General features: G+C 40.8%; 1 protein-coding gene across 1 annotated transcript in view; it reads right to left on the minus strand.

Moving 5' to 3' along the window:
* The window catches only part of LOC117532661 (copine-9-like), an 80734-nt gene that overhangs the window by 19410 nt on the left and 36963 nt on the right, over nt 1–24361 (minus strand). Inside the window, exon 11 of the mRNA XM_034196052.1 lies at nt 13277–13404. Within this exon, the coding sequence (XP_034051943.1) occupies nt 13277–13404 (128 nt within the window). The remainder of the gene's footprint in view (nt 1–13276; nt 13405–24361) is intronic.

Consider the following 24361-nt stretch of genomic DNA (forward strand, 5'->3'; position numbering starts at 1 on the left):
GTAATAACATCACTGTCTGTGATGGTATAGATTTATCAAACCTTATAGCACAAAATCAACCAACACTGTCAGTACAAAGCAAAGGAAACTAATGAAATAATGAGTGGTCAAAAAATACTATAAGGTCACTAAAATACTACATTACAAAAGTCCTGGATTCAAATAGTTATTTGGCTCTAATTTGCTTTCTTGGGATTCCCCTTCCCTGTAGTGTGTTTTTTACGCCTCCATTGGACTCCTTCATTTACTTCCGTAACTGCTGCTCGATTATGGCAAAAATGATAATCTCGATTATTTGGGTCAATAATTGATATCACGATTATAAAAAACGATTATCCATTGACTTTGAAAACGTCCATTTATTGAAAAAAAAAATATGTTAACAGTATGTTTTTAACAGTTGATTACCCTGAACTTCAAGTATAATTCAACTGAAAAAGCAATAACATTTTTTTTTTTTTTTAAATCGTTTTATTTCGATTACGTTGTTTTCATAATCGTTGCAAGCCAAAATCGTAATTGCGATTAAAATACGATTAATTGAGCAGCCCTAATAGTAACATCACAATGTAACAATTGCGCTTCTATTGGCTATACTTTAACACATACAGTTGCAAGAAAAAGTATGTGAACCCTTTGGAATGACCTGGATTTCTGCATAAGTTGGTCATAAAATGTGTTCTGATCTTCATCTAAGTCACAACAATAGACAAACACAGTCTGCTTAACTAATATCACACAAACAATGATATGTTTTCATGTTTTTATTGAACACACCATGTAAACATTCACAGTGCAGGGTGGAAAAAGTATATGAACCCCTAGGCTAAAGACTTCTTCAAGAGCTAATTGGAGTCAGGAGTCAGCCAACCTGGAGTCCAATCAATGAGACGAGATTGGAGGTGTTGGTCAAAGCTGCCCTGCCCTATCAAAAATACACACCAGTTTGAATTAGCCATTCTTAACCCTTTGGAGTCCAGGGCTAATTTGGCCGTTTTCGCATACTTTTGATTTGTCTTACTAATAGTTGGGTCTAGAACCTCAATTCCGTGACCATTCTTCTGCTAAGATGTTTTGACACTTGATTTGACAACATTGGACCTTTTATAAAAAATATAGATCCAAGGTCCCTCCCAAAAATCCCGGCAATTTTTGCTAGAGGGCCAAATCCAAGATGGCTGCTCGCGCCATCTTAAAAAATTAACTTTTGAACCAGAGCGCCTAGAGTCATGTGTAAATGCACTTTTTGAGGTAAGTCGGCCACAAGGATTCAATTTCTGACATCAGTTTGGTGCGATGACATCGTTCGGACCCACAAATCCAAGATGGCCACCATCCGGTCGAGAAAATATACACGTTTTGAACGGGAACATGCAGGATCACGAGGTACCGGTCACGGCAGTAGAACAAGCACTCACTGTTATAAACTGAAGTATATATATGTACTATATATGGGGGCGGAGCTTCCTACAGGCGATATAGGCGTTTGCCTAGAGCGCCACCCAGAGGGGGGCGCCACAAATAAATAAAAAAAACGTTTGCTTGGCGCAGTTTTGGCTCTATATCTGCAACCATTATTTAAAAAAATAAATAAATAATCTAACATAAGGGAAAATGAGCCAAAAATCTAAAATGGTCGGTCGGTCTAAGAGCCTCAGCTTTAAGTGTTCACAGTCAGAACATGCTAGAGCGCTGTGCATTGATGGGTATCTGTCAAGTGTTTTTAAAATTGAGCGTTGAGGAAAGAAAGACTAACGTTAGAGAACTGTGAAGAGGCAAAAGCCATCGGGGCGCAGTATAAAAACAGAAGAAAAGAAGAAGAAGAGAAACGTGCCAAGTTGAAAGGTAGGCTATGCCATTTTGATTGTATTGTCAACATTAGCGAATGGATCATGTAATCTTGCTAGTTAGCCAAGCCAACGTTAGCTAGCCAGCGTTTGTTATTACCATTCAGTAGAAACTGTCATAAGGCTATTTTTGTTGTGTCATGAAATAGAAATATTAGTAATAATAACAATGTTAGTTTTGGTGTAGCGAGCTACACGTTAAGTTTACCTCAGAAAGCAGATTGACTATCCGAGTCAAAAATTTGCCAAATTCAACCCTGTCATAATGTGCGCTAACGTTAGCTAACTAGCTCAGTGGTTCTCAACTCCAGTCCTGTTGAATGTTTTCGTTCCAACCCAGAACTAACACACCTGATTCAACTGTTCTAATAAGATAGTCATAGCTCTTGATTAGTTGAATCAGACCTGTCAGGCTGTCCAAATGCTTACTAACTAAATAATAGCTACATTTAACAAATGGAAATTATTCTTAATTTCTTATCTGCCCCCATATCAATATCTAATACGTAGGCCTACTTGTGTTTCTTATAGGGATTCATGAGTATGCCGCACGATATGGATCATAGCTTGTGACAATGTCCAACATTCCGTGTATCCTGCAGTGTGGAAGGGTTTGCAGCAAAGCCACCGATGCCATTACCTCAATTGAAAAATGGGACACTCTAAAGAACAATACAGAGTTATGGAGCGGTCTTGACAAGTTCGGAGACGTCCATACATCCATCGACTGGGATACAGGTCCCGTCGGACACTGTGTCCATGATACATGTAGGTTGACCTTATGCAATGCCACAAAACTGGAACAGGCCAACAACAGACAGAAAAAACGAGTTGTCGATGAATTCCAAGCTCAGTCTTCGTCTACGTCTGACATTAGTTCCACAGCTGCAACTCCATCTTTCAAGCGGCTGCGATCTAGTCTAGGGCTGATACACGATAAAAATAAATGTGTGTGGTGTTGTAAGACGGAGTCGGCAAAACATCCAGAATCAAAGTTGGTCCTGATTTCGTACGATCATGCATGGGCAGCGTTCAAGAGCCATACGGTGGCTCTGGAAGATGAACTAATGCGCGACAGAATCAACTGTCTGATCAATTATGCAGCTGATCAGCCGTATGCACTTGAGATCAGATATCATCACAAATGCTGGTTTAAATATGTTCGTAACTACCAGAGAATGAGTGAAGATGACAAACTTCCCCACATGCACAATGTCACTCTCCGTGAAGCTCAGACAATTTTCTTTGATAACATCAGAACAGTTATCTTTGATGAACATGAACTAAGGTCACTGCAGAGCCTCCTCAGAGATTACAGCTCTATCGTTTCTCGGTATGGATTCCCAACATCTGGAGTCAAGTCATCCTACATCAAAGATATCCTGACCCGGGAGTTTAAGGACAAGATCGGCTTCCACTCTCGCCCTCAGAGAAACCAGAGCGACCTAGTCTATGACACGTCTGGGAGCGGTTCATATGTCGAAGCAGCGATCTCCTCTATTGGTGTCAGCAGTGAGCAACTGGTGCAAAATGTGGCTGCGCGGCTCAGAGATGATGTCAAGTCCATCAAACTCGTCCCATGGCCTCCACGAGTCGAGGAGCTAGAGGAGGAGGAGGAACTCCCGCCTCTCGTTTTGCAGTTGCTATCGGCTTTGCAGGGGAAGCATGGGGTAGATCTGTCTCCAAGCACACTTTCTCTCACCTCTCTCATCACACAGTACATTATAAAGCGACCCACCACTACCGCCATCAATGCCACCGTCACCCTTCACGGATTGACTCGTAGCAAGGAGCTTGTTGATTCGTACTACAAGCTGGGCATGGGGATCAGTTACCCGAACGTGCTTCTGCTACGTGATGTTTGGACAATGCATGACCTTGAGCGGTGCTCGGTCTGTCCGGCAGAGATCGCTGAAGGGGAACCAAGCATCAGTATCATCGACAATGACGATTTTCGGAACGATACATTGACAGGAGGAGGTACTTCACACCGCTGTAATTGGATGTTTCTGCAACGCGAAGAACGTCTTGTACATAAGCATGAGGCAAACACCCAGGATGAGCAACCGCGGATCAAACATGCCAAGACTGTCTCGGACGTGCTGACTGAGAAGGCCTCTGAGATGCAAACGGTTATGCCATATAGGACCGTCAAGCGTGGCGAGCCTCCGATCCGTCCTAAGCCTACTACTGTCTCATCGAGTACTGAGCCTCAGCGCCAGCGAAGCATTATTCATGCCCTTGCACGTGCTGATGTGAATGGTGACCGCCCTGTTGCAGCCGAACAGAATATCCCTTCGTACAACGGGTTTCACGCTGGATTGAATATGTGGCAGGACAAAAGCAAGGCTTATTTTCATACATCTTACAATCAACCGCCCGACAAGTCAGTTGTGAAGGACGTCATGGACAAGCTGGTTACCATCATCGCAACTAAGCACATGCCCTTTGCCTTCTTAGTTGGAGATCATCCCGTGTATGTCCTCATCACCCTGCTCAAGGCCGAAAACCCAAGCAAATTCAGTGCCATTGTACCTTTTCTTGGTCCCTTCCATACACAGTGTGTGATGATGAGTGCCATCTACAAGCGGTACAAAGGTAGTGAACTAGGTGAAGTACTTGTCGCGGCTGGAGTTATTGCCGATGGCTCCGTCGATCGTGCACTGAAAGGCAAACATTATAAGAGGGGGCTACGCTGCTTGCGACTCATGTACGAGGCCCTTATGTGTCAGCTGATGAAGGAGAACCTCGGGCCCGACCTGGCTGATGAGACGAGGGAGAACCTTGACATTCTGAGAGATACGAGTCAATCCGAGGAATCCCGCGCTGATGCTCATGTGGCACTAGAGAATGATGCTGACCTCAAGAGCCTTGTCACCAACATGTTCACCCACGTTGAGGCCAGTGACATGGCAAACTACTGGAGGGATTTCCTGTCCATGACAGACGCGCTCATGCAGAATGTACATGCGGTCCATATATGCAACTGGGATGAGTATATGAGCTCTCTGCGTGCGATGCTGCCATGGATGGTAGCTTACGACAACAATAGATATGGGAAGTGGCTGCCAGACTTTTGGGCGATGTTGACAGCTCTCCCTGCAGATCAGGTTGCGTTCCTTCGTACTGACTTCACCCAGTCCATCACAGGCAACCCCTATTCCAACATGGCCTGGGACATGTGGATCAAATGCACCATGAACAAGGGTAGCAAAATGAAGTCTGGTTGGCTCTCTATCCTACAGAATGAGAAGCAGCTGCTGGTGCACTCCAGAAATGTGAACAATGTGGCCCAGATCCGGGCAGCTCACAATGCCCTTGCAAACCGAAAAAAGACAAAGAGGAAGCACACGGAATGCGGCCCCAAACGGATGCGAGAAGATGAGCAGTGTGTGCAAGACCTGGTTGAATGCATGCATGAGTTTGACACCTTCCCGTTCGATACGGCCTCAACCACCCTCCGTACCTTGCAGTCGGCCATGCCCGCCTCTGATGAGCTCGTTGCAGACTTCAACTCAGCCCATGCCACAGGGGAGAAGAAATTGACCCACTTTTTGGAAGAACGGGTATTCAATAAGAATACCTCTCTTCATGCACCCGTCCCTCTGTGCAAACGATTGACGTTTGCGAAGGCGTTAAGCAAGGAGAAGCCATCAGATGAACTCAAGGCGAAAGCTGCAGAAATGGAGCGAAGCGCCCTCACGGCAATGATAAACCTGGTTGAGGGCAGTCAACTTGTGAACCTCCCCGAGTTGCTCGAACATCGTATTGTCGAGGAGTGTGTGCCATTATTTAACTCCAACGGCACCTTCAGAAAGACACAGAAGAGCATGCTCGTGCAGAAGCTCTCTCTGGAATCTGTAGATCTGCAGGAATCATACATCGCTCTTGTGGACATGGGCATGATCTGGAGGATGGCAACTCCATCAGCAGAGGATCGGCGGACGCAAGATGGCAACCCATACAAGTGGTCGGACTATGTCCACAAGCTATCATCTATTATCCTTGCACGCCATCATAATGCTCACCGTATCATATGTGTGAACGACCCGTACGACACAGCATACTCGACGAAGGATGACGAGCGAGACCTGAGGGTACAGGGAAACACACATGTGCCCAACACCTACATGAAATTGGGTGACGCATTCCCCACTGCCAGAATGTTCAAGACGCTGCTGTGTAGCTCCAGCAACAAGGGGCGGCTGCAGAAAATGATATGCAGCTACCTGACCGATCTTGCACAGAGTGTTGATGTGGAGATTGTCTACTCTGTCGGCTCCCACTGTACCAACTTATCAACCCAACAACCGATGCAGAACTACAGCTTTGACCAGTCTGAGGCTGACACTGTCCTGTTCTCCACCTATGTAGTTTTGCGCGAGTCAGGCTACAGTGGTCCAGTTGTCATCGATGCCACTGATACTGATGTATATGTTGCGGCAGCACTTATCTCACAGCAGCTGCCAGGTATGCTCTGTATCAAGAGGAAGCAGGAAACGGTACGCTGCTGTGACATGGCAACTGACATGATGGCCGACTGTATTGTGCAGCTGCATTGTATGACAGGCTGTGATGCAAACTCAGGCTTTTACGGCAAAGGTAAGAAGTCTGTGTATGACCAGGTGGCGAAGAGCCCTGTTGCCCGACAACAGCTCTCGCGATGTGGAGATAACCTTGCCCTGACAGAGGAGGTGCTGGAGCAGCTCTTTGCCTTCACACGTAGCATCATCTACGGTGACAACAAGAGCAAAACCATGGCTGAGGCCCGTGCTGCTAAATGGAGGACCATCAAAAAGAAATCCTTCATCCGTCTCCCTCCGGATGCCGACAGCTTGCGTCAACATTGCCTCCGTGCCAACTACCTGGCGTATCTGGTGCGCCATCCATCGCTAAAGCACCATCCCTCACCAATCGGACATGGTTGGGAGCTGGTTGGTGGTTGCTGTCGCCCTGTACGTCACACGCGACCCGCACTCCCGATGCATCTACCTGCACCAAGGCCAACTGAAGAGGGACAGGAAGATGAGGAAGATGAGAGCGATGATGATGACGAAAATCGAGTTGCTGCTGTCCAGAGAGGCGATTCATCGGAATCGGAGGATTCAGAATGTAGCGAGGCAGGGTGCTCTGATTCAGACTGATACGGACTCTCAGTGTCATATTGATAAATTTAAAAAAAAGCAGAATTGTGTTTCATTTGTGTTATTGTTCAAAACTTGCCATTTCTCGAGGCAGCATTTTTGCGTTATTACATGTTGTTTGAAGTGTTCTCATTTGCTAACTAGTCAAGTTACAGCTAATAAAAGTATTTTATTTGAAGGTTAAGTAGTTGTATATCTTGTCATACATTCTTATTTCATGGTAAAATATTAATATGCAGATTATTTGCTTATAAGTCGATCAGTACTCAAAACGTGTGTAATTTCTCGACCGGGTGGCAGCCATCTTGGATTTGTGGGTCCGAACGATGTCATAGCGCCAAACTGATGTCAGAAATGGAATCCTTGTGGTCGACTTACCCCAAAAAGTGCATTTACACATGACTCTAGGCGCTCTGGTTCAAAAGTTAATTTTTTAAGATGGCGCGAGCAGCCATCTTGGATTTGGCCCTCTAGCAAAAATTGCCGGGATTTTTGGGAGGGACCTTGGGTCTATATTTTTTATAAAAGGTCCAATGATGTCAAATCAAGTGTCAAAACATCTTAGCAGAAGAATGGTCACGGAATTGAGGTTCTAGACCCAACTATAAACCCCATTAAGAAATGTTTGGCATGTCAATGTTTGGTATATTTCATTTAAGGACAACCTCACCTATATAACCTGATAGTTATTTCTGTCATTTTGAGATACTATATGAACATTTTGGACCCAAAATAAAAAAAAAACGTAAAAACAGATTTTGAAAATGATATTATTTTTCATATAGGTAACACAAACATACACAACGAAACCATTTGAAAGCTGGAAATATATACATGGGATGTCACTATGATAATGTGAAAGTTTGATTGAGGTAGCATGAACCTATATAGGCCTACAAATGTTATGAACAAATAACAGGTGAATCCATAGGCTTTTTCCCCTTATTTCTCAAGTTCTGTCAACAGACACAGTAGGCACAACAAAACATTTAAAAGCTTAAATAATGTACATGTGATTTCATTCTGATATGGCAAAAGTGTTATTATAAATATAATACAAATATATATATATATATGTACACATTATGTTTTTTCTGTCTTTATCTGTGCCACGCTTCAAAGCAGTTTCTGTCAACTACGACACAGAGGGCAACATCACAGGCTCCTCCTCCTCCTCCATGTCAAAAAACAAGCTTATAGCTTGACTCACGTTCAGAGTCCTCTTCATTATAGTTGAATCTTCAAAACTCTAAATCTATCTAACTATATCTAAATTCTCAATGTTTGTCTGTCACTTTACTTCAATCGCAGTCTCCCGCCGCCTATCTTCGTATATCTTCGTCTCTCCATTTCCCGCCGTCTCACTTCGGTTCCCGCCGTCCCTCTTCGTCTCTTTTCGTCTCGCTTCGTATCACTCCGTTTACCTGATTACCTCACCCTCTCCCTGGTAAATACATCCTGTTGAGCAGAATCTACAGTTTCCAGTATTTTTCGTTTCGTAAAATGATAAAATACGGCGAAGATATTAAAATATGTGCTTCCATTATTCATACTTTTGAAATAGTAGTATTCAATTTATATCATCGTATCTCCGTGTTTATTGGGTCTTTTTGCATGAAACAAAGACTGGCATATAGTTTCAAGCCAGTACTTTCGACAGAAATACACTATACATCCTGTTGAGCAGGATCTACAGTTTCCAGTATTTTCCGTTTCGTAAAATGATCAAATACGGCGCAGATATTCAAATATGTGCTTCCATTTTTCATACTTTTGAAATGTATTAACTTTACATCATCGTATCTCCGTGTTTACTGGGTCTTTTTGCATGAAACAAGACTGGGATATAGTTTCAAGCCAGTACTTTCGACAGAAACACACGGCAATGTTGTCCGGACTGTTGTTTTTATGCGGCACCGGCTTGAACAGGTCATGTGATCTGATCACGCCGGCGTGACGGTCGACTCCAAAGGGTTAAGAAGCATTGCCAGATGTGAACCATGCCTCGCACAAAAGAGCTCTCAGAAGACCTACGATTAAGAATTGTTGACTTGCATAAAGCTGGAAAGGGTTACAAAAGTATCTCTAAAAGCCTTGATGGTCATCAGTCCATGGTAAGACACATTGTCTATAAATGGAGAAAGTTCAGCACTGTTGCTACTCTCCCTAGGAGTGGCCGTCCTGTAAAGATGACTGCAAGAGCACAGCGCAGAATGCTCAATGAGGTGAAGAAGAATCCTAGAGTGTCAGCTAGAGACTTAAAGAAATCTCTGGCACATGCTAACATCTCTGTTGACGAATCTACGATACGTAAAACACTGAACAAGAATGGAGTTCATGGGAGGACACCACGGAGGAAGCCACTGCTGTCCAGAAAAAAACATTGCTGCACGTTTGAAGTTTGCAAAAGAGCACCTGGATGTTCCACAGCACTACTGGCTAAATATTCTGTGGACAGATGAAACCAAAGTTGAGTTGTTTGGAAGGAACACACAACGCTATGTGTGGATAATCCAAAGGGTTCACATACTTTTTATTGCAACTGTACGTGAAGGGGCGGGACATTTCCGACACATTTCTAAGTGATTTACCAATCACAACAGAGCCAGCCAGCTAACCAATCAGAGCAGACTGGGCTCTGGTTTCAGACAAAGGGTGAAAAGAGGTGCTGCAGCACAGGCAGTATGAGAACAATAAAGAGCTTTTTGAACATTAAAGGATGTCACAGTAGAGACACTAAATACAAATATGAACCTGCAAATGAGCATCATACTGTATGTCCTCTTTAAGAACAATACTTGGGTAAATGCTCTTTATTACATTCCACCATTGCTTACTACTAACCCAGCACTATTGGATGGGCCTAGGATTTAGGTTATTCATTGCCAACAACTACACTGTGGATATATTGTGCACATGACAATACAACCTTTACATTTCAATTGGAATTTGCTGATACTGCATAGATAACTAGCAATTCCAGCTCGACTTGTTTACTGTTTTGCAACATTAGGGTAAACTAGTTATTTCTTAATTCACATATTTAAAAGTCTCTTGTAAATCCAGTGCACAAGTGAACACTGTTAATGTGTTTTTTTTATATATATATTTGATTTGTACAATTTCATATATCTGCATGTAAAGTACCACAGCAAATTTGCATATTTTCCATGTTTGGGAGTCACAATAAAATGTGGAAAATAAAACCTTAACAAAATGCTAAAAAAACATTGTAATTACCAACAAAAAGCGTATTTATTTTTTAGATCTTTGGGAATAAACCTTTTGATTTAAAAACAGAATTAAGACTAAAATTAAATAGTTTTCCACTCTCACTAAACTAAAGTTTTTATGCTGTTTCCTGAGCCGAAAACAGAGTTGTTTACTATACCATATTTAGCAACAGAGAGACCCTTCAAAAATAATAAGCACTGAAAAACACTGCATGAAGAAAACCATGTGACCCTGCAGCTTGTTTTTCCAACGCTTTCCAACAAGGGATTGGATAAGAAAAACAAATGATTATATCCACATCTCCAAACTCATCTGGTATCCTTTCAATCCAGAGCTGATGGTTGACAGGGTTTCAAAATGTAGGTGTGTGTGTGTACCTACTGTTTGTGTATTTATTTATAGGAGACATAATCTAATACCAGCGACTTAGCTGTTCCACCTGGCTGAACACCACATTGATCTGTGAATCCATGATTCTCTGTGTGTGTGTTTGTGTGTGTATGGGAATTTGGCACTATGTTAGATGTTACTTGTGTGTGTTTCAGTGGGTGATCTTTGCCTCCTGTATGCCTCTTGCCATTTGACTCACTCGTATAAAACACAGGGTGGGATAAAAGATAAATCAGTGCAGAGAAACATAGGCTAAAATGTTCAACCCTGCTCTGGTCCAACCATCAGGTCCATTAATTTTTTCTCTATTAAGCTTTAATCAACATTATTGTAAATCTTCCATATTGTTGGTCTAAATAGGATTTAAAGGGGCCCTCATATGCACATTTTCAGGGCCATATTTGTATTTTGTGCCTCTAATGTGACATGCTTAAATGTTCACAAAGTACTTAATTTTTCTCACACTTTTGTTCACCCTCTGTCTGCGGGGTGGGCAGGGGGGAGTGTGATGGACAGTAACTCTCCCTTGAGGGAACTTTGGAATTGTAGCCTTTGCAGACCATTTACGTGCACAAAAACCTTTATAACACACTACAGGAAACGGAAAATCCAAAAAGCATTATAGGGGCTTTTTATGGTACACAATCATTCAATGACATCAATCAGTTCAGTCCTTGTAACTGTCTCTTTGCTCCTACGCTGATCAACAGATGAGCATGTGGAGTACCAATGGCTGTTTATGATTCAGATAATATTTTTTGTAATTTTCGCCTTTCAACCATAACTGTCCAAGCCAATCACCATTGGAAAAAAACTATTAACTATTTCATAAAACTCAAACAATATTCTTAAAAAATGCATGCTCTGGTTTGATGTATGTGCATTATTATGGCAACTACATGTAAAATAAAACAAAGGGTCAATGCTTACTATTGTATATACAAAGTCCTCGAGCTCACAAAAGCTGGACCCAAAATTGTAATCTTCACCTGTTTTGTTTTCCATTAAACCCTTAATAATAAATGAATGGACATCCTGCCACTGCAGATTCATTTGCATGCAGATGATGCACCAATGTATCACCGTGTCTAAATCAGTGATCTACTGAATGCCTTCCACAAACTGCAGTTATCATTTTACCGACTTCAATTAACTTTGAAGGTTATGAAACGTAATATATAACTTCCCAGAGATATCCTGCCCATTGGGTAAAGAATGAATATAACATTACCCTTGAGAGGCAGGAAATACATGAGAAAGAGGTCTCTTCAGACAGATATCTTGAAATATGGTAAAATGACAAATTAACTTTCCATTCATGGATAACCATTGAAAGAAACATATTCCCTTTATGCATATTTAATTCATTTTAAGAAAGTGGCCTTGCTTCATATTGAGAACACAAATAATAATCTGTATCTGTTCTGGTTAATGGTGACATGTCATAAATTGGAAGTTGTTTTAACTCTATTCACTTCATTAATATCTGGTATTATCTTCAATATCAAACTAGGAATGTATCACTTTCATTAATGTGCTAAATTCAATAACCCTCACTGAAGATCCAGAGGAAGATTTATATGTAGCTTATCAGCTTCATAGCCATTCTTGTGCGGCCGGTGGCCAACAGGTGCAAACACGATATGATCGCCCAAACAAAGTTCAATTAGGTGGAACACAAAGCAGCTTCAGAAACGAGGCAAATATAAAAACACAAGTGTGCCAGTGTTTAGTATTTGCATCGTTTTTGAAACTGCAGCGCATTTCTCCTTGTGGAATGCATTTCCACCTGTCGTCCACCGTACTCTTGGTACCCACTTTACTTTTTATTCAAAAAGCTATCAGACCAATTCTTCAGTGCTCTAATCATTTGTTCTGAATTTGGACAAAACTGCATCTTGTACTCATCATACTGTAGGCCTGGAAAATGTTACAAGGCTCAATTTCACAACACGGCAGAAAACAAGAAGAATGGAACTCTTGTGTTAAGCTTGCTAAACAGAGTCAATGTTATTGTGATACATTGTATACGTGTGAAAGTCTATCTTGTAAAGGAGATACTGTTTCTCTATGGGGTTTCTATGGAGTCAAGGTTCACTTTATGTTGTATTTACCCTTTGGTAAGCACAACATATCCTCACCCTTTATATGTAAAATGTCCCTATACTTCAAAAATATTTTGTGCCAACTCAAAATATTATTATATAACAATATAAAGGCATAAACATGGTATACATTTACATGCAAAGGAATTTTATAAGTTTTTTGGGGCTTTTTCAATCGAACATTAATGCTATTTAGAGATGCTGTAAATACTGTGTACCTGCATTTTACAAGATGAAAACACACTTAACTACAAACAAATGAAGTAATGTGTGACCATTTGAGGGGATAAAATGTGTCATTGAAATAACCAAAAGTGGGACATTTTTATTAGACGGGATGTTCCATGACCGCCGCTGTTAATATTATAAAACAGAAAATATTAGCATTGTTAATCTGGCAAAAACTTTATTGTCAGTTGTGTCTCAAATAATCTTTGATCAAACAAAGAAAATACATTACTCTTGATGGACTGGACTCAGTTTTGAATGAAAGAAAGCTAAATAGAATAATTATACCCAACTCTAACATACACTCTAACATAACTCTTAAACTTACTTTGCCACTTTGTTGATGACAGGTGCAAAGTTGGTGGGTCCATAGAGCTGCACCGTCCTCAGGCTCTGGAAGTACGCCTCCAGAACTCCCTCTATGCCCACACAGTTTGGATTCTCAGCGTCACCGCTCTGCAATGAAAGAAAACAGCACACTAATGAAGAGAGGCGGAGGAAGTACTCAGATCTTGTACTTAGCTTAAAGTAAAAAAACACACGGATGAAATGTTACAAGTACAATTCTAGCACCCAAACTGTTACTTACCTAAAAGTATGAAAGTATTTGCATTAAAGTGCTAAAACTAAAAGTACTCAGCATGCAGAATGGCCATTTTGTAATAATAGTAATTGTATTGCTGGATTCGAATTCATGATCCATTAATGTTAACACAAATTCATAATACTGTCAGGTATCTTAATCAATAATTAAAAACCATCATACTTTATTTCATTTAATGTGTATTTTAATAATTTGAATTTGCAAAGTAACTAGCAACTAATCTTGTCATATAAATGTAGTGAGTACCATCATTTATTCAACATTTGTCTGGATTAGAAGCATGAACTAGAAAATGCATTTCTTGCAGAAAATGCGTGCGAATGCTGTAAACTGTGAACATTTATGGCTGAATTTAGCTGAAAATGCAGAAAAAGCTTAATATGTTATTAGCTGAATGGTAGCTGCTTTTAGCTAAAAAAATGCAGAAAAAGCTGAATATTTAAAAGAAAAGGTTTAAAAAAGGTATAAACAACAACATGTATAGCCTTGATGTCCTGAAATAGCTGAATAATGTAATAGTTGAATGGGTTCTGCAGCTGAAAATAGGCTGAAGGAGTTAAATATCAGATGTAAGTAGTAGTGAATTAATTTGTATTAAGATGAGAAAAGAAAGTAAAAAGGCTTGGGAAACTTTTGAACTAACTTGATGGTGAATGATCTGTCGCCATGGCAACGGCATTTGATGACATCCCATAATACTCTTAGATGTGTTGATGGCTGCATTGTTACCAAACCTGTGAAGTTTTGGGCCATTTCGAGTATTTTCACTGAAGTTATGAGAAAACCGTGTTTCATGGTGAGCATTGTGTTGCCATGGCAACGGCATTTGAAGAAATCTCAAAACTGTCACGTAGATGTCTTCACGGCTGGACTGTTACGGCCCGTCCACACAGCAGCTTTTGGCGATTTGTCCACCGCTTCCAGCGCGTCTCCGCCCATTGACTTTTAATGGGGATGACGTCACTTTCCCTCGCTTGTCGCCGAACTGCATTGTGGGGGGGCGAGGCGAAGATTTCCAGGATTTCCAGGATGTTCAGGATTCCAAAGTTGAACAATGTTCTACTTTTGAGGCTGAGCTGGAAGCGACAGCCAATCAGATCCGTTTATGCAAATCTGACATTTCAAGCGCTAGCCAATCAAACCGCGTGCAAGCTGGGAGAACCAGACCCGCAGTTCATTTCCTCATATTCCAAACGAGAAATTACGGTAGCAAATCACCCGGTTCTTTACGACCAGACTATTTACCGGGATACAAACCGGAGGAACCAGGCATGGAGGGAGGTGGCAGAGACAGTGGGTGAAACTGGTAGGTTTTCGCCTGTTTGGGGAGTTTATATATATATATATATTGCTCGCATAAAAATCCCCGTTTTTTTTTGCTTTGTATGTCGGGGGCGGGAGATTCATGTGATTGGTTGTTGGTCGTGTTGCTCGCAAAAAATCCCCAAGCTGTCAGACACGCCCAGCTCCTAGATTTTCAAGATTTGTTCAAAGCTGCTGTGTGGACGGGCCGTTAGCACACATGTGAAGTTTGCGCACTCTTTGAACATTTGCATAGGAGTTATAGTGACATCATATTTTATGGCGAGGGATGCGTTTCCATGGAAACGGCATATGGTGAGATCTCAGATTTGGCGTAGAGCTGTGGAGGCATGGACCGGTGATATACAAGTGAAGATTGGGGGACGATTGGACCGTGTCCATTGGACTTATAGCGACATCAAGTTGTATGGCGAGGGATGCGTTTCCATGGAAACGGCATATGGTGAGATCTCAGATTTGGCGTAGAGCTCTTGAGGCATGGACCGGTGATATACAAGTGAAGATTGGGGGACGATTGGACAGTGTCGATTTGACTTACAGCCTCATCGTGTTTCATGGCGAGTGGTCTGTCGCCATGGCGATGACACCCCATACTACGCTTAGATGCATTGATGGCTGCATCTTTATCAAACCTGTGAAGTTCTGGGCTGTTTGGAGTATTTTCACTGAAGCTATGAGAAAACCGTGTTTCAAGGCGAGCATTGTGTTGCCATGGCAACTGCATTTGGAGAAATCTCAAGACTGTCCCGAATCGTCTTCACAGCTGGACTGTTGAAGTCTGCTGCATGTCAGTTGGAGTGATGACATCATCGTGTTCCATTACACAGGTGTTTATATTTGAACTAACGAGCTCTGTAGAGATCACAGGTTTCCATTGTTCTGAATGAGAGATGAACCTCTTACATGTGAACGTTTTGTGGAAGAACCGTAACAGATATCTGTGAAATTTCAAAACGTGAAGCATGTCAAGGAAGTTGAGTATCTCAAGTGTAATTGTTTTGTAGTTTTGGTTTAATAATGTGGCCTTTTTGGCAGTTTAACTAAAGGTGTGCGGCTGCTACCGTGAGGAAATATCTGCCTGAAATTACAATGGGCTTCAATGGAGGAATGTTGAACGTTTTTGTCACTTAATGCCCTCAAGACGCATTTTCTTTAATATTTTTTCTTATTTTTTCTTTATTTTACAAGCTAGAAGAGGTTTTCCTAAGTTTTCCATGAAAAAATATGTCTGAGGAGTGTAGGGTTTGGGAAGTATGGCAAGTTTAAAACATTTTTGGGGGAGAATTTTGAGCTGTCCTGCACTCTGTTTTGAGATCAAAGCACTCTAGAGTTAATGAGCTGCTCCATCCACTCTAATGTAAAAATCTTAAAAATGCCTCTCTACCAAGCTCCAAACTAAATTCAATATCTCAAAAAGTTGAAAAGATATCAAAATTATTTTATACAAGTTCTATAGCTGAAGGTATTGTGATCATTTGAAAGTTGGAATGAAGTGTCTGGCTGAAATTATGTGGAAGGAGATGCATTTGGCGCAAAGTGTAGGAAAACAGGATTTGAAGGCATCTCCCATTGACTTCAATGTTAAAAAAAGAGTTTAAAAAGCTGAATATTTCAAAAAGTATGAAATATTTTGAAAAAGTTGAAGGTTTCCCATCGATTCCTGAACAGGCTGAATAGTTTAATATTTGAATGGTTTCTGTAGCCGAAAGTAAGCTGAAGTTATAGAGAGCTAAAGTATTGGCTGATTTGAAGGCTCTTCCCATTGACTTCAATGTTAAAAAAAGAGTTTAAAAAGCTGAATATTTCAAAAAGTATGAAATATTTTGAAAAAGTTGAAGGTTTCCCATCGATTCCTGAACAGGCTGAATAGTTTAATATTTGAATGGTTTCTGTAGCCGAAAGTAAGCTGAAGTTATGGAGAGCTAAAGTATTGGCTGATTTGAAGGCTCTTCCCATTGACTTCAATGTTAAAAAAAGAGTTTAAAAAGCTGAATATTTCAAAAAGTATGAAATATTTTGAAAAAGTTGAAGGTTTCCCATCGATTCCTGAACAGGCTGAATAGTTTAATATTTGAATGGTTTCTGTAGCTGAAAATAAGCTGAAGTTATGGAAAGCCAAAGTATTGGCTGAAATAATAATAACTAGAAAATGCATTTCTTGCAGAAAATGCGTGCGAATGCTGTAAACTGTGAACATTTATGGCTGAATTTAGCTGAAAATGCAGAAAAAGCTGAATATGTTATTAGCTGAATGGTAGCTGCTTTTAGCTAAAAAAATGCAGAAAAAGCTGAATATTTCAAAGAAAAGGTTTAAAAAAGGTATAAACAACAACATGTATAGCCTTGATGTCCTGAAATAGCTGAATAATGTAATAGTTGAATGGGTTCTGCAGCTGAAAATAGGCTGAAGGAGTTAAATATCAGATGTAAGTAGTAGTGAATGAATTTGTATTAAGATGAGAAAAGAAAGTAAAAAGGCTTGGGAAACTTTTGAACTAACTTGATGGTGAATGATCTGTCGCCATGGCAACGGCATTTGATGACATCCCATAATACTCTTAGATGTGTTGATGGCTGCATTGTTACCAAACCTGTGAAGTTTTGGGCCATTTCGAGTATTTTCACTGAAGTTATGAGAAAACCGTGTTTCATGGTGAGCATTGTGTTGCCATGGCAACGGCATTTGAAGAAATCTCAAAACTGTCACGTAGATGTCTTCACGGCTGGACTGTTAGCACACATGTGAAGTTTGCGCACACTTTGAACATTTGCATAGGAGTTATAGTGACATCATATTTTATGGCGAGGGATGCGTTTCCATGGAAACGGCATATGGTGAGATCTCAGATTTGGCGTAGAGCTGTGGAGGCATGGACCGGTGATATACAAGTGAAGATTGGGGGACGATTGGACCGTGTCCATTGGACTTATAGCGTCATCAAGTTGTATGGCGAGGGATGCGTTTCCATGGAAACGGCATATGGTGAGATCTCAGATTTGGCGTAGAGCTCTTGAGGCATGGACCGGTGATATACAAGTGAAGATTGGGGGACGATTGGACAGTGTCGATTTGACTTACAGCCTCATCGTGTTTCATGGCGAGTGGTCTGTCGCCAGGGCGATGACATTTGATGACACCCCATACTACGCTTAGATGCATTGATGGCTGCATCGTTATCAAACCTGTGAAGTTCTGGGCTGTTTGGAGTATTTTCACTGAAGTTATGAGAAAACCGTGTTTCAAGGCGAGCATTGTGTTGCCATGGCAACGGCATTTGGAGAAATCTCAAGACTGTCCCGAATCGTCTTCACAGCTGGACTGTTGAAGTCTGCTGCATGTCAGTTGGAGTGATGACATCATCGTGTTCCATTACACAGGTGTTTATATTTGAACTAACGAGCTCTGTAGAGATCACAGGTTTCCATTGTTCTGAATGAGAGATGAACCTCTTACATGTGAACGTTTTGTGGAAGAACCGTAACAGATATCTGTGAAATTTCAAAACGTGAAGCATGTCAAGGAAGTTGAGTATCTGAAGTGTAATTTTTGTGTAGTTTTGGGTTAATAATGTGGCCTTTTTGGCAGTTTAACTAAAGGTGTGCGGCTGCTACCGTGAGGAAATATCTGCCTGAAATTACAATGGGCTTCAATGGAGGAATGTTGAACGTTTTTGTCACTTAATGCCCTCAAGAGGCATTTTCTTTAATATTTTTTCTTATTTTTTCTTTATTTTCCAAGCTAAGAGAGGTTTTCCTACGTTTTCCATGAAAAAATATGTCTGAGGAGTGTATGGTTTGGGAAGTATGGCAAGTTTAAAACATTTTTGGGGGAGAATTTTGAGCTGTCCTGCACTCTGTTTTGAGATCAAAGCACTCTAGAGTTAATGAGCTGCTCCATCCACTCTAATGTAAAAATCTTAAAAATGCCTCTCTACCAAGCTCCAAACTAAATTCAATATCTCAAAAAGTTGAGAAGATATCAAAATTATTTTATACAAGTTTTATAGCTGAAGGTATTGTGATCATTTGAAAGTTGGAATGAAGTGTCTGGCTGAAATTATGTGGAAGGAGATGCATTTGGCGCAAAGTGTAGGAAAACAGGATTTGAAGGCATCTCCCATTGACTTCAATGTTAAAAAAAGAGTTTAAAAAGCTGAATATTTCAAAAAGTATGAAATATTTTGAAAAAGTTGAAGGTTTCCCATCGATTCCTGAACAGGCTGAATAGTTTAATATTTGAATGGTTTCTGTAGCCGAAAGTAAGCTGAAGTTATGGAGAGCTAAAGTATTGGCTGATTTGAAGGCTCTTCCCATTGACTTCAATGTTAAAAAAAGAGTTTAAAAAGCTGAATATTTCAAAAAGTATGAAATATTTTGAAAAAGTTGAAGGTTTCCCATCGATTCCTGAACAGGCTGAATAGTTTAATATTTGAATGGTTTCTGTAGCCGAAAGTAAGCTGAAGTTATGGAGAGCTAAAGTATTGGCTGATTTGAAGGCTCTTCCCATTGACTTCAATGTTAAAAAAAGAGTTTAAAAAGCTGAATATTTCAAAAAGTATAACATATTTTGAAAAAGTTGAAGGTTTCCCATCGATTCCTGAACAGGCTGAATAGTTTAATATTTGAATGGTTTCTGTAGCTGAAAATAAGCTGAAGTTATGGAAAGCCAAAGTATTGGCTGAAATAATAATAATAACTAGAAAATGCATTTCTTGCAGAAAATGCGTGCGAATGCTGTAAACTGTGAACATTTATGGCTGAATTTAGCTGAAAATGCAGAAAAAGCTGAATATGTTATTAGCTGAATGGTAGCTGCTTTTAGCTAAAAAAATGCAGAAAAAGCTGAATATTTCAAAGAAAAGGTTTAAAACAGGTATAAACAACAACATGTATAGCCTTGATGTCCTGAAATAGCTGAATAATGTAATAGTTGAATGAGTTATGCAGCTGAAAATAGGCTGAAGGAGTTAAATATCAGATGTAAGTAGTAGTGAATGAATTTGTATTAAGATGAGAAAAGAAAGTAAAAAGGCTTGGGAAACTTTTGAACTAACTTGATGGTGAATGATCTGTCGCCATGGCAACGGCATTTGATGACATCCCATAATACTCTTAGATGTGTTGATGGCTGCATTGTTACCAAACCTGTGAAGTTTTGGGCCATTTCGAGTATTTTCACTGAAGTTATGAGAAAACCGTGTTTCATGGTGAGCATTGTGTTGCCATGGCAACGGCATTTGAAGAAATCTCAAAACTGTCACGTAGATGTCTTCACGACTGGACTGTTACGGCCCGTCCACACAGCAGCTTTTGGCGATTTGTCCACCGCTTCCAGCGCGTCTCCGCCCATTGACTTTGAATGGGGATGACGTCACTTTCCCTCGCTTGTCGCCGAATTGCATTGTGGGGGAGCGAGGCGAAGATTTCCAGGATTTCCAGGATGTTCAGGATTCCAAAGTTGAACAATGTTCAACTTTTGAGGCTGAGCTGGAAGCGACAGCCAATCAGATCCGTTTATGCAAATCTGACATTTCAAGCGCTAGCCAATCAAACCGCGTGCAAGCTGGGAGAACCAGACCGCAGTTCATTTCCTCATATTCCAAACGAGAAATTACGGTAGCAAATCACCCGGTTCTTTACGACCAGACTATTTACCGGGATACAAACCGGAGGAACCAGGCATGGAGGGAGGTGGCAGAGACAGTGGGTGAAACTGGTAGGTTTTCGCCTGTTTGGGGAGTTTATATATATATATATTGCTCGCATAAAATCCCCGTTTTTTTTTGCTTTGTATGTCGGGGGCGGGAGATTCATGTGATTGGTTGTTGGTCGTGTTGCTCGCAAAAAATCCCCAAGCTGTCAGACACGCCCAGCTCCTAGATTTTCAAGATTTGTTCAAAGCTGCTGTGTGGACGGGCCGTTAGCACACATGTGAAGTTTGCGCACTCTTTGAACATTTGCATAGGAGTTATAGTGACATCATATTTTATTGCGAGGGATGCGTTTCCATGGAAACGGCATATGGTGAGATCTCAGATTTGGCGTAGAGCTGTGGAGGCATGGACCGGTGATATACAAGTGAAGATTGGGGGACGATTGGACCGTGTCCATTGGACTTATAGCGACATCAAGTTGTATGGCGAGGGATGCGTTTCCATGGAAACGGCATATGGTGAGATCTCAGATTTGGCGTAGAGCTCTTGAGGCATGGACCGGTGATATACAAGTGAAGATTGGGGGACGATTGGACAGTGTCGATTTGACTTACAGTCTCATCGTGTTTCATGGCGAGTGGTCTGTCGCCATGGCGATGACATTTGATGACACCCCATACTACGCTTAGATGCATTGATGGCTGCATCGTTATCAAACCTGTGAAGTTCTGGGCTGTTTGGAGTATTTTCACTGAAGCTATGAGAAAACCGTGTTTCAAGGCGAGCATTGTGTTGCCATGGCAACGGCATTTGGAGAAATCTCAAGACTGTCCCGAATCGTCTTCACAGCTGGACTGTTGAAGTCTGCTGCATGTCAGTTGGAGTGATGACATCCTCGTGTTCCATTACACAGGTGTTTATATTTGAACTAACGAGCTCTGTAGAGATCACAGGTTTCCATTGTTCTGAATGAGAGATGAACCTCTTACATGTGAACGTTTTGTGGAAGAACCGTAACAGATATCTGTGAAATTTCAAAACGTGAAGCATGTCAAGGAAGTTGAGTATCTTAAGTGTAATTTTTGTGTAGTTTTGGGTTAATAATGTGGCCTTTTTGGCAGTTTAACTAAAGGTGTGCGGCTGCTACCGTGAGGAAATATCTGCCTGAAATTACAATGGGCTTCAATGGAGGAATGTTGAACGTTTTTGTCACTTAATGCCCTCAAGAGGCATTTTCTTTAATATTTTTTCTTATTTTTTCTTTATTTTCCAAGCTAGGAGAGGTTTTCCTACGTTTTCCATGAAAAAATATGTCTGAGGAGTGTAGGGTTTGGGAAGTATGGCAAGTTTAAAATATTTTTGGGGGAGAATTTTGAGCTGTCCTGCACTCTGTTTTGAGATCAAAGCACTCTAGAGTTAATGAGCTGCTCCATCCACTCTAATGTAAAAATCTTAAAAATGCCTCTCGACCAAGCTCCAAACTAAATTCAATATCTCAAAAAGTTGAAAAGATATCAAAATTATTTTATACAAGTTTTATAGCTGAAGGTATTGTGATCATTTGAAAGTTGGAATGAAGTGTCTGGCTGAAATTATGTGGAAGGAGATGCATTTGGCGCAAAGTGTAGGAAAACAGGATTTGAAGGCATCTCCCATTGACTTCAATGTTAAAAAAAAGAGTTTAAAAAGCTGAATATTTCAAAAAGTATGAAATATTTTGAAAAAGTTGAAGGTTTCCCATCGATTCCTGAACAGGCTGAATAGTTTAATATTTGAATGGTTTCTGTAGCCGAAAGTAAGCTGAAGTTATGGAGAGCTAAAGTATTGGCTGATTTGAAGGCTCTTCCCATTGACTTCAATGTTAAAAAAAGAGTTTAAAAAGCTGAATATTTCAAAAAGTATAACATATTTTGAAAAAGTTGAAGGTTTCCCATCGATTCCTGAACAGGCTGAATAGTTTAATATTTGAATGGTTTCTGTAGCTGAAAATAAGCTGAAGTTATGGAGAGCTAAAGTATTGGCTGATTTGAAGGCTCTTCCCATTGACTTCAATGTTAAAAAAAGAGTGTAAAAAGCTGAATATTTCAAAAAGTATAACATATTTTGAAAAAGTTGAAGGTTTCCCATCGATTGCTGAACAGGCTGAATAGTTTAATATTTGAATGGTTTCTGTAGCTGAAAATAAGCTGAAGTTATGGAAAGCCAAAGTATTGGCTGAAATAATAATAATAATAATAAGGGGAAGAATAAAGATTTGAAGCACTATAGTGGAATGCTGTAAACAGCATTCGCACTAACTAGAAAATGCATTTCTTGCAGAAAATGCGTGCGAATGCTGTAAACTGTGAACATTTATGGCTGAATTTAGCTGAAAATACAGAAAAAGCTGAATATGTTATTAGCTGAATGGTAGCTGCTTTTAGCTAAAAAAATGCAGAAAAAGCTGAATATTTAAAAGAAAAGGTTTAAAAAAGGTATAAACAACAACATGTATAGCCTTGATGTCCTGAAATAGCTGAATAATGTAATAGTTGAATGGGTTATGCAGCTGAAAATAGGCTGAAGGAGTTAAATATCAGATGTAAGTAGTAGTGAATTAATTTGTATTAAGATGAGAAAAGAAAGTAAAAAGGCTTGGGAAACTTTTGAACTAACTTGATGGTGAATGATCTGTCGCCATGGCAACGGAATTTGATGACATCCCATAATACTCTTAGATGTGTTGATGGCTGCATTGTTACCAAACCTGTGAAGTTTTGGGCCATTTCGAGTATTTTCACTGAAGTTATGAGAAAACCGTGTTTCATGGTGAGCATTGTGTTGCCATGGCAACGGCATTTGAAGAAATCTCAAAACTGTCACGTAGATGTCTTCACGGCTGGACTGTTACGGCCCGTCCACACAGCAGCTTTTGGCGATTTGTCCACCGCTTCCAGCGCGTCTCCGCCCATTGACTTTGAATGGGGATGACGTCACTTTCCCTCGCTTGTCGCCGAACTGCATTGTGGGGGGGCGAGGCGAAGATTTCCAGGATTTCCAGGATGTTCAGGATTCCAAAGTTGAACAATGTTCAACTTTTGAGGCTGAGCTGGAAGCGACAGCCAATCAGATCCGTTTATGCAAATCTGACATTTCAAGCGCTAGCCAATCAAACCGCGTGCAAGCTGGGAGAACCAGACCCGCAGTTCATTTCCTCATATTCCAAACGAGAAATTACGGTAGCAAATCACCCGGTTCTTTACGACCAGACTATTTACCGGGATACAAACCGGAGGAACCAGGCATGGAGGGAGGTGGCAGAGACAGTGGGTGAAACTGGTAGGTTTTCGCCTGTTTGGGGAGTTTATATATATATATATATTGCTCGCATAAAATCCCCGTTTTTTTTTGCTTTGTATGTCGGGGGGCGGGAGATTCATGTGATTGGTTGTTGGTCGTGTTGCTCGCAAAAAATCCCCAAGCTGTCAGACACGCCCAGCTCCTAGATTTTCAAGATTTGTTCAAAGCTGCTGTGTGGACAGGCCGTTAGCACACATGTGAAGTTTGCGCACTCTTTGAACATTTGCATAGGAGTTATAGTGACATCATATTTTATGGCGAGGGATGCGTTTCCATGGAAACGGCATATGGTGAGATCTCAGATTTGGCGTAGAGCTGTGGAGGCATGGACCGGTGATATACAAGTGAAGATTGGGGGACGATTGGACCGTGTCCATTGGACTTATAGCGACATCAAGTTGTATGGCGAGGGATGCGTTTCCATGGAAACGGCATATGGTGAGATCTCAGATTTGGCGTAGAGCTCTTGAGGCATGGACCGGTGATATACAAG

This window comes from Gymnodraco acuticeps, unplaced genomic scaffold (genome assembly GCF_902827175.1).
Source record: "Gymnodraco acuticeps unplaced genomic scaffold, fGymAcu1.1, whole genome shotgun sequence".
NCBI classification, from domain to species: domain Eukaryota; kingdom Metazoa; phylum Chordata; class Actinopteri; order Perciformes; family Bathydraconidae; genus Gymnodraco; species Gymnodraco acuticeps.